General features: G+C 47.0%; 1 protein-coding gene across 1 annotated transcript in view; it reads right to left on the bottom strand.

The window, feature by feature from the left end:
• Positions 1-10,200: 10,200 nt before the first annotated feature.
• LOC127330988 (uncharacterized) overlaps positions 10,201-19,183 on the bottom strand; it is a 38,819-nt gene continuing 29,836 nt past the window's right edge. Inside the window, exons 3-4 of the mRNA XM_051357076.1 lie at positions 10,623-12,274; positions 10,201-10,568 (exon numbers count right to left, since the gene is read on the bottom strand). Of these exons, the coding sequence (XP_051213036.1) occupies positions 10,201-10,568; positions 10,623-12,274 (2,020 nt within the window). The remainder of the gene's footprint in view (positions 10,569-10,622; positions 12,275-19,183) is intronic.

Below are 19,183 nucleotides of genomic sequence, written 5' to 3'. Positions count from 1 at the left end.
GTTGTTAGCAACTTAATACTGGAGGGGGTTCGGATGATAACCTGAAGGTGGACTTTTTAGGCATAGATGCATGCTAGATAGCGGTCTATGTACTTTGTCGTAATGCCCAATTAAATATCACTATACTCATCATAATATGTATGTGCATGGTCATGCCCTCTTTATTTGTCAATTGCCCAACTGTAATTTGTTCACCCAACATGTTGTTTATCTTATGGGAGAGACACCTCTAGTGAACTGTGGACCCCGGTCCAATTCTCTTTACTGAAATACAATCTACTGCAATACTGTTCTACTGTTTTCTGCAAACAATCATCATCCACACTATACATCTAATCCTTTGTTACAGCAAGCCGGTGAGATTGACAACCTCGCTGTTTCGTTGGGGCAAAGTACTTGGTTTGTGTTGTGCAGGTTCCACGTTGGCGCCGGAATCCCTGGTGTTGCGCCGCACTACATCTCGCCGCCATCAACTTTCAACGTGCTTCTTGGCTCCTACTGGTTCGATAAACCTTGGTTTCATACTGAGGGAAAACTTGCCGCTGTACGCATCATACCTTCCTCTTGGGGTTCCCAACAGACGTGTGCTGTACACGCCATCAAGCAATTTTTCTGGCGCCGTTGCCGGGGAGATCAAGACACGCTGCAAGGGGAGTCTCCACATCCCAATCTCTTTACTTTGTTTTTGTCTTGCTTAGTTTTATTTACTACTTTGTTTGCTGCATTAAATCAAAATACAAAAAAATTAGTTGCTAGTTTTACTTTATTTACTGTCTTGCACTCTATATCAAAAACACAAAAAGATTAGTTACTTGCATTTATTTTCTCTAGTTTGCTTTATTTACTGTTGCTAAAATGGGTACTCCTGAAAATACTAAGTTGTGTGACTTCACAACCACAAATAATAATGATTTCTTATGCACACCTATTGCTCCACCTGCTACTACAGCAGAATTCTTTGAAATTAAACCTGCTTTACTGAATCTTGTTATGCGAGAGCAATTTTCTGGTGTTAGTTCTGATGATGCTGCTGCCCATCTTAATAATTTTGTTGAACTATGTGAAATGCAAAAATATAAAGATGTAGATGGTGACATTATAAAATTAAAATTGTTCCCTTTCTCATTAAGAGGAAGAGCTAAAGATTGGTTGCTATCTCTGCCTAAGAATAGTATTGATTCATGGACTAAATGCAAGGATGCTTTTATTGGTAGATATTATCCCCCTGCTAAAATTATATCTTTGAGGAGTAGCATAATGAATTTTAAACAATTAGATACTGAACATGTTGCACAAGCATGGGAAAGAATGAAATCTTTGGTTAAAAATTGCCCAACCCATGGACTGACTACTTGGATGATCATCCAAACCTTTTATGTAGGACTGAATTTTTCTTTGCGGAACCTATTGGATTCAGCTGCTGGAGGTACCTTTATGTCCATCACTCTTGGTGAAGCAACAAAGCTTCTTGATAATATGATGATCAATTACTCTGAATGGCACACGGAAAGAGCTCCACAAGGTAAGAAGGTAAATTCTGTCGAAGAAACCTCTTCCTTGAGTGATAAGATTGATGCTATTATGTCTATGCTTGTGAATGATAGGACAAATGTCGATCCTAATAATGTTCCATTAGCTTCATTGGTTGCACAACAAGAACATGTTGATGTAAACTTCATTAAAAATAATAATTTCAACAACAATGCTTACCGGAACAATTCTAGTAACAACTATAGGCCATATGCTTATAATAATGGCAACGGCTATGGTAATTCTTATGGGAATTCTTACAACAATAATAGGAATTCACCCCCTGGACTTGAAGCCATGCTTAAAGAATTTATTAGTACACAAACTGCTTTTAACAAATCTGTTGAAGAAAAGCTTGGGAAAATTGATATACTTGCTTCTAAAGTCGATAGTCTTGCTGCTAATGTTGATCTTTTGAAATCAAAAGTTATGCCTAATGAAAATCATCATAATAAAATTTTTACTACATAAAATGACATCCAAGTTAGAATTAATGAGAATATAAGATTGATGGCCGAATTGCGTGCTAGGTGGGAAAGAGAAGAAAATGAAAAAGAAGATAATATAGCTAAAGTTTGGACTATTACCACCACTAGTAATGCTAATGCTACACAAGTTGCTGCACCTCCTACTAATACTAATAAAAGAATTGGTGTTAGCAATGTTTCCACTTCTAATGCAAAGCACGAGAAACTGCCTGAAACTGCTGAAACTGCTGAAATTGCCTGTGATAAAACTGCTGAAATTTTTTCCAACATTGGGGATGATGATCCCATTGCTTTAGATTATAATGGTTTGAATTTTGATGATTGCCACATCTCTGAAGTTATAAAGTTCTTGCAAAAACTTGCTAAAATTCCTAATGCTACTGCTATAAATTTGGCTTTCACGCAACATATTACAAATGCTCTCATAAAAGCTAGAGAAGAGAAATTAGAGCGCGAAGCTTCTGTTCCTAGAAAGCTAGAGGATGGTTGGGAGCCCATCATTAAGATGAAGGTTAAAGATTTTGATTGTAATGCTTTATGTGATCTTGGTGCAAGTATTTCTGTTATGCCTAAGAAAATCTATAATATGCTTGACTTGCCACCGCTGAAAAATTGTTATTTGGATGTTAATCTTGCTGATCATTCTACAAAGAAACCTTTGGGGAAAGTTGATAATGTTCACTTTACCGTTAACAATAATCTTGTCCCCGTTGATTTTGTTGTCTTGGATATTGAATGCAATGCATCTTGTCCCATCATATTGGGAAGACCTTTTCTTCGAACTGTTGGTGCTATCATTGATATGAAGGAAGGTAATATAAAATATCAATTTCCTCTCAAGAAAGGTATGGAACACTTCCCTAGAAAGATAATGAAGTTACCTTTTGATTCTATTATTAGAACAAATTATGATGTTGACACTTCGTCTCTTGATAATACTTGATACACACTTTCTGCGCCTAGCTGAAAGGCGTTAAGGAAAAGCGCTTATGGGAGACAACCCATGTTTTACTACAGTACTTTGTTTTTATTTGTTTCTTGGAAGTTGTTTACTACTGTAGCAACCTCTCCTTATCTTAGTTTAGTGTTTTGTTGTGCCAAGTAAAGTCGTTGATAGTAAAGTTCATACTAGATTTGGATTACTGCGCAGAAACAGATTTCTTTGCTGTCACGAATCAGGGCAAAATTCTCTGTAGGTAACTCAGAAAATTATGCCAATTTACGTGAGTGATCCTCAGATATGTACGCAACTTTCATTCAATTTGAGCATTTTCATTTGAGCAAGTCTGGTGCCTCGATAAAATTTGTCAATACAAACTGTTCTGTTTTGACAGATTCTGCCTTTTATTTCGCATTGCCAGTTTTGTTTTGTTCGATGGATATTTTGATTCCATTGACTTTCAGTAGCTTTGTGCAATGTCCAGAAGTGTTAAGAATGATTATGTCACCTCTGAACATGTATATTTTGATTGTGCACTAACCCTCTAATGAGTTGTTCTAAGTTTGGTGTGGAGGAAGTTTTCAAGGATCAAGAGAGGGAGATGATACAACATGATCAAGGAGAGTGAAAGCTCTAAGCTTGGGGATGCCCCGGTGGTTCACCCCTGCATATATCAAGAAGACTCAAGCGTCTAAGCTTGGGGATGCCCAAGGCATCCCCTTCTTCATCGACAACATTATCAGGTTCCTCCCCTGAAACTATATTTTTATTCCATCACAGCTTATGTGCTTTTCTTGGAGCGTCGGTTTGTTTTTGTTTTTGTTTTGTTTGAATAAAATGGATCCTAGCATTCACTTTATGGGAGAGAGACACGCTCCGCTGTAGCATATGGACAAGTATGTCCTTAGGCTCTACTCATAATATTCATGGCGAAGTTTCTTCTTCGTTAAATTGTTATATGGTTGGAATTGGAAAATGATACATGTAGTAATTTGCTATAATGTCTTGGGTAATGTGATACTTGGCAATTGTTGTGCTCATGTTTAAGCTCTTGCATCATATGCTTTGCACCCATTAATGAAGAAATACATAGAGCATGCTAAAATTTGGTTTGCATATTTGGTCTCTCTAAGGTCTAGATAATTTCTAGTATTGAGTTTGAACAACAAGGAAGACGGTGTAGAGTCTTATAATGTTTTCAATATGTCTTTTATGTGAGTTTTGCTGCAACGCTTCATCCTTGTGTTTGTTTCAAATAGCCTTGATAGCCTAAACCTTGTATCGAGAGGGAATACTTCTCATGCATCCAAAATACTTGAGCCAACCACTATGCCATTTGTGTCCACCATACCTACCTACTACATGGTATTTCTCCGCCATTCCAAAGTAAATTGCTTGAGTGCTACCTTTAAATTTCCATTCTTCACCTTTACAATATATAGCTCATGGGACAAATAGCTTAAAAACTATTGTGGTATTGAATATGTACTTATGCACTTTATCTCTTATTAAGTTGCTTGTTGTGCGATAACCATGTTCACTGGGGACGCCATCAACTATTCTTTGTTGAATATCATGTGAGTTGTTATGCATGTTCGTCTTGTCTGAAGTAAGGGAGATCTACCACCTTATGGTTAAGCATGCATATTGTTAGAGAAGAACATTGGGCCGCTAACTAAAGCCATGATCCATGGTGGAAGTTTCAGTTTTGGACATATATCCTCAATCTCATATGAGAAAATTAATTGTTGTTACATGCTTATACATAAAAGAGGAGTCCATTATCTGTTGTCTATGTTGTCCCGATATGGATGTCTAAGTTGAGAATAATCAATAGCGAGAAATCCGATGCGAGCTTTCTCCTTAGACCTTTGTACAGGCGGCATAGAGGTACCCCTTTGTGACACTTGGTTAAAACATGTGCATTGCGATGATCCCGGTAGTCCAAGCTAATTAGGACAAGGTGCGGGCACTATTAGTATACTATGCATGAGGCTTGCAACTTGTAAGATATAATTTACATGATACATATGCTTTATTACTACCGTTGACAAAATTGTTTCTTGTTTTCAAAATCAAAGCTCTAGCACAAATATAGCAATCGATGCTTTTCCTCTTTGAAGGACCATTCTTTTTACTTTTATGTTGAGTCAGTTCACCTATTTCTCTCCATCTCAAGAAGCAAACACTTGTGTGAACTGTGCATTGATTCCTACATACTTGCATATTGCACTTGTTATATTACTCTATGTTGACAATATCCATGAGATATACATGCTATAAGTTGAAAGCAACCACTGAAACTTAATCTTCCTTTGTGTTGCTTCATTGCTTCTACTATGAATTATTGCTTTATGAGCTAACTCTTATGCAAGACTTATTGATGCTTGTCTTGAAGTACTATTCATGAAAAGTCTTTTCTATATGATTCACTTGTTTACTCATGTCATATACATTGTTTTGATCGCTGCATTCACTACATATGCTTTACAAATAGTACGATCAATGTTATGATGGCATGTCACTCCAGAAATTATCTTTGTTTATCGTTTACCTGCTCGGGACGAGCAGGAACTAAGCTTGGGGATGCTGATACGTCTCCGACGTATCGATAATTTCTTATGTTCCATGCCACATTATTGATGATATCTACATGTTTTATGCACACTTTATGTCATATTCGTGCATTTTCTGGAACTAACCTATTAACAAGATGCCGAAGTGCCAGTTGCTGTTTTCTGCTGTTTTTGGTTTCAGAAATCCTAGTAAAGAAATATTCTCGGAATTGGACGAAATCAACGCCCAGGGTCCTATTTTGCCACGAAGCTTCCAGAAGACCGAAGAGGAGACGAAGTGGGGCCACGAGGTGGCCAGACTACAGGGCGGCGCGGCCCAAGCCCTGGCCGCGCCGGCCTGTAGTGTGGGCCCCTCGTGACGCCCCCTGACCTGCCCTTCCGCCTACAAATAGCCTTCGTCGCGAAACCCCCAGTACCGAGAGCCACGATACGGAAAACCTTCCAGAGACGCCGCCGCCGCCAATTCCATCTCGGGGGATTCAGGAGATCGCCTCCGGCACCCTGCCGGAGAGGGGAATCATCTCCCGGAGGACTCTACGCCGCCATGGTCGCCTCCGGAGTGATGTGTGAGTAGTCTACCCCTGGACTATGGGTCCATAGCAGTAGCTAGATGGTTGTCTTCTCCCCATTGTGCTTAATTGTCGGATCTTGTGAGCTGCCTAACATGATCAAGATCATCTATCTGTAATTCTATATGTTGCGTTTGTTGGGATCCGATGAATAGAGAATACTATGTTATGTTGATTATCAATTTATATCTATGTGTTGTTTATGATCTTGCATGCTCTCCGTTACTAGTAGATGCTCTGGCCAAGTAGATGCTTGTAACTCCAAGAGGGAGTATTTATGCTCGATAGTGGGTTCATGTCTCCGTGAATCTGGGGAAGTGACAGAAATCTCTAAGATTATGGATGTGCTGTTGCCACTAGGGATAAAACATTGGTGCTATGTTCGAGGATGTAGTTACTGATTACATTACGCGCAATACTTAATGCAATTGTCTGTTGTTAGCAACTTAATACTGGAGGGGGTTCGGATGATAACCTGAAGGTGGACTTTTTAGGCATAGATGCATGCTGGATAGCGGTCTATGTACTTTGTCGTAATGCCCAATTAAATCTCACTATACTCATCATAATATGTATGTGCATGGTCATGCCCTCTTTATTTGTCAATTGCCCAACTGTAATTTGTTCACCCAACATGCTGTTTATCTTATGGGAGAGACACCTCTAGTGAACTGTGGACCCCGGTCCAATTCTCTTTACTGAAATACAATCTACTGCAATACTGTTCTACTGTTTTCTGCAAACAATCATCATCCACACTATACATCTAATCCTTTGTTACAGCAAGCCGGTGAGATTGACAACCTCGCTGTTTCGTTGGGGCAAAGTACTTGGTTTGTGTTGTGCAGGTTCCACGTTGGCGCCGGAATCCCTGGTGTTGCGCCGCACTACATCTCGCCGCCATCAACCTTCAACGTGCTTCTTGGCTCCTACTGGTTCGATAAACCTTGGTTTCATACTGAGGGAAAACTTGCCGTTGTACGCATCATACCTTCCTCTTGGGGTTCCCAACGGACGTGTGCTGTACACGCCATCACTCCCCCAGTCCCCGAGGGTCGACTTGGGCTGAAAGGGCGAGTCGAGTCTCCTTTTTTAGAACCGGACTGCTCTTGTTACTTACCCTTGCTTTTCCTTTGCGTAGGCGGAGGTGAAGCAACTGACGGCGCTTGTGGAGGAGGCGGCAAAGAAGAACCGCCAACTCATCGCCATTGGGAGTGAGTTCTCTCTTTATTATTTTTTGTCTGTGCACTTGACTTTGCTTCCTCGCGATTGGAATTGTTCTCATTATCGCCCGTTTCCTGTAGTAGAGGCGCAAGAGAATGCGCTTGCCGAGGCCCGTGAAGGGTTCGTGAAGGAATCCTTCCACCGGGAGGCTGAATTCCGGGAGACGCAGGCCGAGGAGGCGAAGAAGAAGGTGAAAGCGGAGGTCGCGGACCTCACGAAGGTCCTGGAGAGCAAGAGTAAGGACCTCGAGGACGTCATCGCCGAGTATAAGGGGAAGCTCAAGTCTGCGGCGGAGGCGAGGGATGCTACTCGGGAACCGCAGCGACTCTGTGGGAGGAAGTTGCGGCTTTGAAGCTGCAACACGCCAAGGAGCTCGCCGCAGAGAAGGAGGCGTAGGAGGGTACTGTCTTGGCAGTGCAGGCCGAGAAGACCAGTTTCGAGGCCTTCGTCCGTGAAATGTCACGGCAGCTTCTTGGTAAGTAGTTTTCCCTTGGTGTCTTTTCATTAATCTTTCTTAGAATCGTGGCGTCGCCTGTCGCCGGTCGTGCGAGTCCGCTGCGACCCCCCCGGGCGTGGCGAGTCCGCTGCGAGGGCCAGTCCCCGAGCGTGGTGAGTCCGCTGCGAGGGCCAGTCCCCGAGCGTGGCGAGTCGGCAGCGAGGGCCAGTCCCCGAGCGTGGTGAGTCCGCAGCGAGGGCCAGTCCCCGAGCGTGGTGAGTCCGCTGCGAGGGACGGTCCCCGAGCGTGGCGAGTCCGCCACGAGGGCCGGTCCCCGAGTGTGGCGAGTTTCTTATGAAGCGAGTGCTGACTTTGAATTTTTTGTATTTTCAGGGCAGTGTGAGTTCGTGGAGTTGGCGACCCCTCGGGAGTGCCTGGAGGCTACGACCACACGCATCATCGCCTGCGCGGGGGAGATTCTGGCGGCGCTCCAGTACCTGAGCCCGCGGGAGGTGATTCCTCGTGACGCACCATCGGTCCTCAAGGCCGTCTCCGACATCCCGACGGTGGTCGACTGGCTCCACCGATCTTCTTGCCGCGTGGGCGTCACCATGGCGTTGAGCATGGTGCTTGCCCATTACTCGGAGGGCTTCGACGTGGAGGAGGTGACGGCCGGCTTCCCGTCAGAGACTTGCTAGTTCGACGTCGCCAAGGTGCTGCGCTTGATGGAGGCGGTTCGCCTATACGCCGATTGAGTGCTAGCGACTGCGGATTTGGAGACGCACATCGTCAGCCAGTCGGCTCCGGAGGATGCGGGGAAGGAGGCGGGCCCGATGGACTTCCCCGCCGAGCGCCTGTTCCACGCTGCGGCCACCAATGCCCTGTCCACCTACCCGGTCGTCCGGTACACCCCTAAGTTCCGTCATGGGGATGGTGGTGCCGAGCCGGTGATAGAGGAGAATCCAGGACCCTCCAAGTAGTTGATCTTCGCGTGGGGGTGCCCCCCTGACCAGTAAGGATACGAAATTTTGTCCCAGCAAGCATGTGACTCGTGGGTGTTAGTTGTGTATAACTGAATTGCTTTTCGCGAATTATTGTTAGTGACCTCTTTGTGCGAGTGTTTGTTGCAAGCCGACTCTCCATGGCCAGAGGGGCCAGTCACCGTGCGACCCCGATGAAGGCTATCGACTTGACTGTTTTCCTTGTCGAGCTGGACTGTTTTCCTTCATTTTAGTGCGAATAGCGGCCTCATGGGTGGATGAGTGGGTCGTTTATTTTTGTGCTGTTTTTGTGTAGCGCGCCTCTAGTCGTGGCTCGGTGAGCCAGTCGCTTGGCGACTCCAAAGGGGGTTCTTGGTGTGGCGTTGTTCCCTGGCGAGCCACGGGTCCGTTTTGCGGGGTCCCTGGTCGAAGTACTTAGCCTTTCAAGTCACCTGCCTAAGGTAGAGGAGGGCGTTGTCATGCTGTATAGCGTAGCACTTGTACGGTTGCTGGGGCCCGGAGGGCTGGTCGGGCGGGCGACCCTGCCGTAGGATCCAGTCGCCGTTTTTGCTTGACGGCGTAAGGGACACGGGGTTAGCCGGGCCTGGCGTTGCGACCGGTTTGCCTGTCGTGCCCTTGTTAGCCGAGCTACATGGCTGATCTTGGATTTTCTCTGCCAACAACAGCAATCGAAGGTCTCCCAGTCCCGAGTCGCGCGGTTATAGCGACTGGGCTCATGGTGGTGGGATGAGAGATAAGGTCGAGTGGTGAGTGATGGCGAATCGGTCGGCGAATGCGATTGATGCAACGGGTGATTTTATTGATATCCAGGTGTTGCTTTACGGAGGAGGTTAATGTTCCAGGGGCGCTCCACTTCCCTGGTGATTGGCTCGCCTTTTTCGTCCTTGCGGACCTCGGTGAGGTAATAGGAGTCGTTGCCGAGTGCGCGGCTGACGGCGAACGGCCCTTCCCATGGGGGGGGGGGGGAAAGCTTGTGCATGCCTTTCGATCTTATCCTGGATTAGCTGAAGGACGAGATCGCCTACTTGGAAGGAGCGACCGCGGATGCGGCGACTGTGGTAGCGGCGAAGGCCTTGCTGGTAGATGGCTGTCCTGGAGAGTGCGAGGTCCCGAGCCTCGTCGAGGAGGTCGACGTCATCTTGGCGAGCGCATTGGTTCTCCTCTTCGACGTAGTTGGCGACTCGTGGCGAATCTTAGGCGATGTCTGTGGGCATGACCGCTTCGGCTCCATACACCAAGAAGAAGGGCGTGAAGCCGGTCGACCTGTTTGGTGTTGTGGGAATGCCCCACAGCACGGAGGGGAGTTCTTCTGCCCAGCATCCGGCTGCGCGCTCCAGGGGTACCACCAGTCGTGGTTTGATTCCGTGGAGGAAGCTCTGGTTTGTCCTTTCCGCTTGCCCATTCGACTCGGGGTGTGCGACTGACGCGAGGTCGAGTCAGATGCCTTTGTCTTCGCAGAAGTCGGCCATTTCCCCTTTGGCGAAATTTGTGCCGTCATCCGTGATGATGCTGTGAGGGTAGACGTAGCGGTAGATCAGCTCGCGTAGGAATTTGGTGGCTGTTTTGCCGTCGCACTTCTTGATGGGTTTTGCCTCCACCCATTTGGTGAATTTGTCCACATCGACTAGGAGATGAGTGTACCCGCCGGGGGCTGTCTTGAATTTCCCCACCATGTCCATGCCCCAGACAGCGAACCGCCAAGTGAGGGGTATGGTCTTTAGCGCCGAGCCCGACATGTGTGACTGACTTGCGTACTTCTGGCATCCGGCGCACGCGCGGACGAGGTCGACTGCGTCTTCGTGGGCTGTTGGCCAATAAAAGCCGTGCCGGAAGGCTTTGGCGACGATCGAGCGTGCGCCTGCGTGGTGGCCGCAGTCGCTTTCGTGGATGTCGCACAGAATTTTGCGGCCTTCGCCGGCAGCAATGCACCGCTGGAATACTCCTGAGGTGCTGCGCTTGTAGAGTTCATTGTTGATGATAGTGAAGGACTTGCAACGGCGTACGAGCGCGCGTGCCTCCGTTTCGTCCATTGACAGTACCTGGCACTCGAGGTAGCCTAAGTATGGTTCCGTCCAGTCGTCGGCGTCGGAGGCGAGTGCGACTAGGGCGGAGTCGGGTGCAGGAGGTTCGGCGATGTCGATCTCCCGTGGCGCACGCACCGATGAGCGACTGAGGATGTCGAGGAAGACGCCTGGAGGGGGTTGGAGTCGCTTGGACCCGAGCCTAGCCAGCGTGTCTGCCTCTTCGTTCTTGCGCCTGTCAACCCATTCGACGACATGACCGGCGAAGCTGGCGCCGGCCTGGTCGACCGCTTGCTTGTAGGCGATCATGTTGGCATCAGTGGCGTCGCAGGTGCCGGACGTCTGGCTGGCGACAAGGTCGGAGTCGCCGAGACAACGTAGTCGTGTTGCGCCCATCTCTTTTGCAATGCGCATGCCGTGGAGGAGTGCCTCGTACTCGGCCATGTTGTTGGTGCAGGGCTCGAATCGAAGTTGCAGGACGTATCTCACGATGTCGCCTTTCGGCGAGGTGAGGACGACCCCTGCTCCTTCGTGGTTTTTGGAGCCATCGAACTGTAATGTCCAGTGCTTGAGGTCCGCGGGGGAGCTCAGCTGTTGGGCCTCTTCCCAATCGGCGAGGAAGTCGGCGAGCGCCTGGGATTTGATGGCATGGCGCGACTCGTACGTGATGTTGTGCACGCCGAGTTCGACTGCCCATTTGGCGATTCGGCCGGTTGCGTCGCGGTTGCGGATGATGTCGGCGAGTGGCGTTGAGGCGACCACCTTGATGGGATGCTCATGGAAGTAAGGGGCCAGTCGCCGCTGGGCCCTAAGGACTGCATACACTAGCTTTTGGTAGTGCGGGTACCGCTGCTTTGACTCGATTAGGGCCTCGCTGATGTAGTGGACTGGGCGTTGTATCAGCTGTTCTTTTCCTTCGTCCTGGCGCTCAACGACCATGACCGTGCTTATCGCGCGATTGGACGCGGCGACATACAACAGCATGGTTTCTTGTGGGAGCGGAGCCACGAGGACGGGAGCGTTCCGCAGGGCGTGCTGGAGCTCTTCCAGGGCCTTCTGTGCTTCGTCGGTCCACTCGAACGATTCCGATTTATTCAGGAGACGATAGAGTGGCGTGGCCTTGTCACCGAGTCGGGGTATGAAGCGACTGAGGGCCACGACTTGCCCGGCGAGTTTCTGTGCGTCGACTAGGCAAGCTGGTTGTTTTGTTCGGATGACCGCAAAGGTTTTTTCCGGGTTAGGCTCGATGCCGCGTTTGGAAACGAGGTAGCCGAGGAGTTGTCCGGATGGGACCCCGAAGGTGCACTTCAGGGGGTTGAGCTTGATCTGGTAGCGCCGCAGGTTGGCAAATGTCTCGGCGAGGTCGATGACTAGATCATCCTGCCGAGTCGACTTGACTACCACGTCATCTATGTAGACGTGTACGTTGCGGCCAATTTGGCTCTCCATGCAGCTGTTCATGCACCGTTGGTAGGTTGCTCCAGCGTTCCTGAGGCCAAAGGTCATGGATGTGTAGCAGTATGTGCCGAGTGGCGTGATGAACTGTAATGTTCCAGGTTTAGAGACGATCGAGGGGTAGATTTTAGAAAGGGATGTGCATTGCATCGTAAATTACGGGGAAATTTCGCGCTTTTAAAACAAAACTGCATTGAAGGGGGACAGGTTTCTCTCTCGACATCCTACAGGGTTAGGGTTTCGAGAGTGCGATGAACTTGTTCCTACTTAACTAGATTAGGGTTTTGAGAAGAGAGAAGAGAAGATACATCACAATCTTAAGTTGCATGATTGAATTCAAAATTAAGTTGTATGATTGAATTCAAACCAAATTTGAATTTGAATTTCAAATTCAAACATCAAATGGATACCACATAATTCAAACTTGAGATAATTTAATAAACAATTATCATTAATCAAGATTATAAATAATACAACAATTATATAAAGCTCATTAAGGAAAATGGGAGCTTTATTGATAATCACACACAATACAATGTCATTTACAATATCCAGAATAGTAATATGGATTATTACAACACATTACACAAATTGGAAAAAATAAGAAAAGAAAATAAAAAGAAAGATTACAAAGGAATGAATCTATCCTAAATACTACAAAGTAGTCTTCATTTGATCTTGGACTTGATCATCTTCAGGATCATCTTGATCAATTGCTTGAAACCTGCACACATACAAAACCAACACAATATTATGCCAAGTGGCAATGCCACTTGGCAGGTTAGCAAAAAAATGAAACAGAGAGGATATGAACAAAGATCAGCCGAGTTGATCGTCTCCAAGACCAAGTGCACAGCATCAGGCTTACACACACACACAGTCTGCTCACCAGGCACTGTGCATGTACAACATCACACACACACAACCAGGAGAGTCACCAAATTGGTGCCAGGCCAAGCTGTCGACCAGAGGAGCCAACAAAGGTTCATATAAAACCTTTTCACAGCCAGAAACCCTAGCAGCTCATCGGCAGAATCTCCAAAGGGTAAGAACACCAAGAACAGCAAGAACAGGAAAAACAGCCAGAGCTGTTCAACCTGTCCAAAATCCACCACAGAACCAAATCAAGCTTCACAAGCTCACAAGGAGGAGCAGGACAAGCACCAGCTCATCACTAAAGCAGATCAACCAACCAGAAGCCACCCTCTACACCAACACCCATTTCTAGGAGCTGGAGTGAGGTATACCACACATCATGAGCAAGCAGGGTTTTGCTCATACAAATTCATCATTTGCACAAGTCACAGGAAGCAAAGTGGGTAGATACCCTATATGTGAGTCATCATCTGGCTACTAGCCAAATTGGTGCAAGGAAGCAAGAGGACAACCAATAGGAAAGCACCCTGGGAACATTGGCTATGCCAAACCAGTGACATAATCAAAGAAATCGAACAAGGGTTGATCCTATCTAGCTAGCCAGATTTACTTAGCACCTATGGCCACTACACCATCAGACATGATAGACTATCATGTGTCTATCCAGGTTTGTCAACATCAAAAGCATCTGGCAACCAAATATGGTCAGGCCAGTAAGCAACAATTCACCACAGCAAGTCACAGAGAAAGGGGGAGCTACCATGACAGCACCAATTGGCTGTCAAGGCCACCTCAACCCACAGCCAACACTTCCAGCACATATATCATTACCCAGAAGGGTTCAAATGGAGCTAGGATTCCCAATAAATAATTGGCATCCCTCTAGCTTTGCCAAATCCACTCATATGATCATCACTGCAGAGCATTTCACATCATTTATCTACTTAATGAATCAAACACTACTAGGGAAAAGCCTATAGGTGGAGGCAAGTGGTGCCGGTGGAACTTGTTGCCGGCGCACCAGAAAACCGCCGCGCCGGTGATTCCTTCCCACTGCCGGCGCACCAGCTGACACGACGCGCCGGCGCTATTTCCTGGCAACACCTCCCCCCCAACTCGGCCAGGCCCACGAAGCATTGCCGGCGCACCAGCCCAGGAGCGCGCCGGCGGTAATTTTCTATTGCCGGCGCGCTCTTGGGCTGGTGCGCCGGCAATGCTTCATGGGCCTGGTCTGGAGCATATAGCCGGATGGGCTATACATCGCCGGCGCACCCAGTCCCGGTGCGCCGGCGAGAACCTGGGACTTATTACAGCCACCAACCAGCACTCACAAGCCACTACACTCACTCCTCATCCACACAACCCGACCCTTCTCCCAACCCACCTAATTTTTGCCCATTTCTACCCCAACTTTAGCCAATTTGACCAAACAAAATCATATTTTTTGAGCAAATCTTCCCTTCCTACATGCATCTCCCACATCCCTATGTAGATCTAGATCTATCTATCACGCATTGACCGCTCAATCTAGATCTAGATCTAGAAAGTTGGCTTCCATACGTCGTGGTAGCGGCGCGACGTCTCGATCTCGTTGACGAATATATCAAACAAATAGGTGATTAATGAACAAATTGAGGAATGAAATCGACTTATGTTGGACATTTGAAGCAAAGCTCTCGTGTGTGGCATATATATATGTTGTGCTTGTGCTTGTGTGTGTTGGCGTTGAAAATGAGTTGCCAACGTTGCGCCGAAATGTTGATTCTTTAAGTTTCCGTTTCGGCACATTTCTGGCGCTCCTATGTCCTACCGTGTAGGAAGGTCATGCCGAAATTTTCCGTGAAAACTACCGACGGATCTATGGTTCTAATGAATTATGTAATCTTACCATGCAGGCGATAATGGTTATCGAGATGAGTGAAAGCATCGTGATGAGATATCTGAAACACGCGATCATCGACATGTATGAAAATAACCGCACGGAGGTATTGTGTCCGTGCCGGAGATGCAAACGAGGGAAATGGTTTGACCCGTATTCAGGCAAATTGCAGGGGCACCTGCTCACTAATGGTTTCATGCATGGACACACTCAATGGATGAGTGATGATGGCGCGGAGGTCAATGGGGCGACGGCGGCAGGTGGTAAAAATGGCAGGCAAGAAGGAGGGCATCATGATATTGATGACGATGAAGAGTTTGTCGCACAGGACGATAACCTTGACGACGACAATAACCTTGACGATGACAATAACCTTGATGACGACGAAGAGGTGCCGCTAGCTTCAGTCGTGCGGGACCCTCATCTTCAAGATCTGCTTCTCGAAAAGACGAAAGGCGCCAAGCGGAAATCAAAGCTTGAGCAACTCGAGATAGACTCGAATACTCCGTTGTACGACTCAGGTCGCGGGTTGGGGGAGTCTCGCTTGAGAGTAGCTCTCGATGTGCTGCAGATGAAGGCGAAACACGGATGGACGGACACAAGCGTCGACGACATCCTGGAATACGTGAAAGATCTCCTTCCTGCCGGGAACACGTGTCCTGGTAGTCTAGCCGAGGCCAAGAGAATCACGTGCCCTCTCGACTTACCCCACGAAAAGTATCACGCCTGCATCAACGACTGTATCATGTATCGCAAGGAGCACATGGACAAGACCAAATGTCCGGTGTGTGAAGCTGAACGGTACAAGAAAGGGAAGAAGAAAGCTCCTCGGAAAGTTGTGTGATACTTCCCGCTCGCCCCCCGGCTTCAACGGTTCTACGCGGACCGCAAGGAAGCAAAGCTCATGCGCTGGCACGCAGAAAGAAAGGAGGCAGTGTTGAATGATAAAGAGCGGATTGAGCACCCAGTGCTGACGCACCCTTCGGATGCAAGCCAGTGGAAAGCATTAGACAATGAATTCGGAAGTTTTGGGGCAGATCCCAGAAACATCAGGTTGGGTGCGAGCACGGACGGATTCAATCCGTTCGGAAACCAGAGCAGCATACATAGCACATGGCCCGTGTTTGTATGGATCTACAACCTCCCGCCCTGGCTGTGCATGAAGAGGAAGTACATACAGATGAGTATGCTAATTCAAGGGCCGACACAGTCAGGAAACGATATCAACATGTATCTCGAACTATTAAAGGAGGAGCTTGAAACGTTGTGGGCAGAGGAAGGGGTAGATACATGGGACGCCGTCGCGGAAGAATATTTCCCTTTGAGAGCCGCGTTGATCACGACGGTGCAGGACTACCTCGGATACGGTTACATTTCGTGCCAGGTGTGCCATGGACACAAGGCATGTGTCAGGTGCATGGAAGAGACGATGTTTTTGCAGCTTGGTAAGGATCCCGGCTCTTTGAAAACAGTTTACATGGGGCATCGAAGGTGGCTACAGAAAACTGACCCGTGGAGAAAGCGTGGAGATCTGTTCGATGGTACAAATGAACCCCGAGGACCTCCACGTAAGAAGAGCGGCGAAGAGATCGATACATTACTGAAAGGTTGGAAGGAGTGCCCTGCGCCGGGAAAGATTCGTCAAAAGCCTGGAGAGAAGAAGAAGAAAAACGAAACGACGCCGCTCATTGGTGTATGGAAAAGGAGGTCCGTGTTTTGGGACTTGCCGTACTGGAAAATTCTCGATACACCTCACTGCCTTGATGTCATGCATATTTCAAAGAACGTGTGCGAGAGCTTGCTTGGCACTCTTCTCAACATGCCGGACCGGACCAAAGATGGGCCGAAAGCAAGACAGGACCTGAAAGTTTTGGGCATCAGGGAAGAGCTTCAGATCCCGCCGGCCCAAGAGGGACAGTCGGAGGAGGAGACGGACGGTGGTCAGAAGCGCAAAAGGATTAAGCAGCCAGACTATTACTGTCCCCCCTCCTGCTTCACTTTTAGTCCGGCCGAGGTCGATCAATTTTTCAATTGCCTTGTAGGAGTCAGAGTGCCCTTCGGTTACTCCGGGCTAATAAGCAGATACATGGACCCCAAGAAACGAAACTTCAGCGGCATGAAGTCTCATGACTGTCACGTGATGATGACGCAGATTCTTCCAGTTGCAATCCGAGGTATAATGGATGACCATGTCCGTGCAACGCTGATCGGGCTCGTAACTTCTTCGACGTCATAACTCGGAAGTCGATAAGCGTGAAGAAACTCGCAAGGCTCCAGGAAGAGATCGTGGTGATCCTATGTGAGATGGAGATGTACTTCCCGCCTGCATTCTTTGACGTGATGGTCCATCTGTTGGTCCATATTATGGATGATATCGTCAGTCTAGGGCCGGCATTCTTACACAACATGATGCCGTTTGAAAGAATGAATGGGGTCATTAAAGGATACGTTCGTAACAGGTCACATCCGGATGGAAGCATCGTACAGGGCTGGCTCACCGAAGAGTGCATCTCTTTCTGCACGAATTATCTAGACATCGAGGACCCTGTTGGTTTGCCTCAAAACAAGCACCTCCGCAGGTTCGAGGGAGTAGGCCACAAAAATGGAAGGAAGGAACTGCACGTGCACATGTCTGGTCGGAGTTCCGACTTTGACCGGGCCAACTTAGTAGCGCTACAACACATTGACTTGATCGATCCTTGGTTGAAAGAGCACAAAACCATGATAGAGAACAGTGGCAAGCCGATGATGACGGAAGCAGAAATATACAGAGAGCACAACTCCTCTTTCGCGCTGGTTCAAAGACCACATTGATGCTAATCCCCCACCAATGGATTCTGACAAGGATAAACTAGTATTGGCCTTGTCACATGGCCCCGCGCCCAACATCATGACTTACCAAGCGTACGATATCAACGGGTACACATTCTACACGGAAGAAAAAAACAAGAACAGTGTTTACCAGAACTCAGGGGTAACGATGGATTCCTGGACGGGTGACGTAAAGACTAGATACTACGGAAGAATCGAGGAAATTTGGGAGCTTAGCTACGCTGGGGAGAAAGTGCCGATGTTCCGTATCAGATGGGCTAAGAGCGTCAGAAAAGAAGACCGGTATTTCACCACCATGTTTCTACCCGAAGCCAACAAATCAAAGTCCACGAACGCCACCGCGCAGAATGAGCCATGGGTACTGGCAGAACACGTGCACCAATGCTTCTTCATAACCGACCCATCCAGGCCTAGCCGTGTTATCGTGAGGAGAGGCAAGAGGACCATCGTCGGAATGGATGGAGTCGCCAACGAGGAAGACTTCGAAGGACAAGTCGGAGACCAATGATGGAAGAATCCGAGGACGAAGACACAACATACACCACAAGAAGAAGCAGGACCACGCTACCGAGGTCAGGTCGACCCTTCAAAAGAAGAAGTCACGACACGGGGCTAAATTATTCAACGACGAGCAAGAAAAGCAAGAAGAACGCGAAACACTCTTCTCAATCGATGATGTAAAACTTTATTTGCAATCTATAACTCATATTTTGTGTAATTCATAACTACTCATATGGTCATGGCCAATATTTTATGTATGACTAATTAATATTGTGTTGGTCAATATTTTGTGTATGTATATATAACTCATATATATATCTTCATGTTTTTACATAACTCATGCATATTGCTTCATTATTATCTTGAAAAGATAAGAAAAATAAAATACTACAGTATTTGGGGTAAAAGAAAAGAAACATACAATAAAGAGAAAAGAAATAAATAAACATGTCCCACAATACCATGCTAAACACATGTCCAGGTTACAGCTGTGCTAGCCTTATTGCCGACGCACCAGGCTTATTAATTCATTTAGTTGATTTATAATTGGAGCTTTCTGATAATCCACAAATGAGAAATGACACATGAGCTTCTCTGGTTCATTTAAAAGAAAATGAAAATTGGTGCTATGTTCCTTATCTGGTTCATTTAAAACAAAATGATAAGGTACCTAGTGTATTTTGTATAAGTGGGTACAAGCTCTCTATGTTGATGTAAAATGGTTATGGTGTAAAATGCTAAAGATGGTTTGAATTCTGGTTTTTATTTTACTGTTTGAATTCTGGTTTTTATTTTAGTTTTTGAATTCTGGTTATGGTGTAAAATGCTAAATAATACAGAGAACATAGTCAGTAG

Source organism: Lolium perenne, chromosome 1 (assembly GCF_019359855.2).
Source record: "Lolium perenne isolate Kyuss_39 chromosome 1, Kyuss_2.0, whole genome shotgun sequence".
NCBI classification, from domain to species: Eukaryota; Viridiplantae; Streptophyta; class Magnoliopsida; order Poales; family Poaceae; genus Lolium; species Lolium perenne.
Note: the sequence above shows the minus strand (reverse complement) of the source record. Positions and strands in the feature narration are given on the sequence as shown.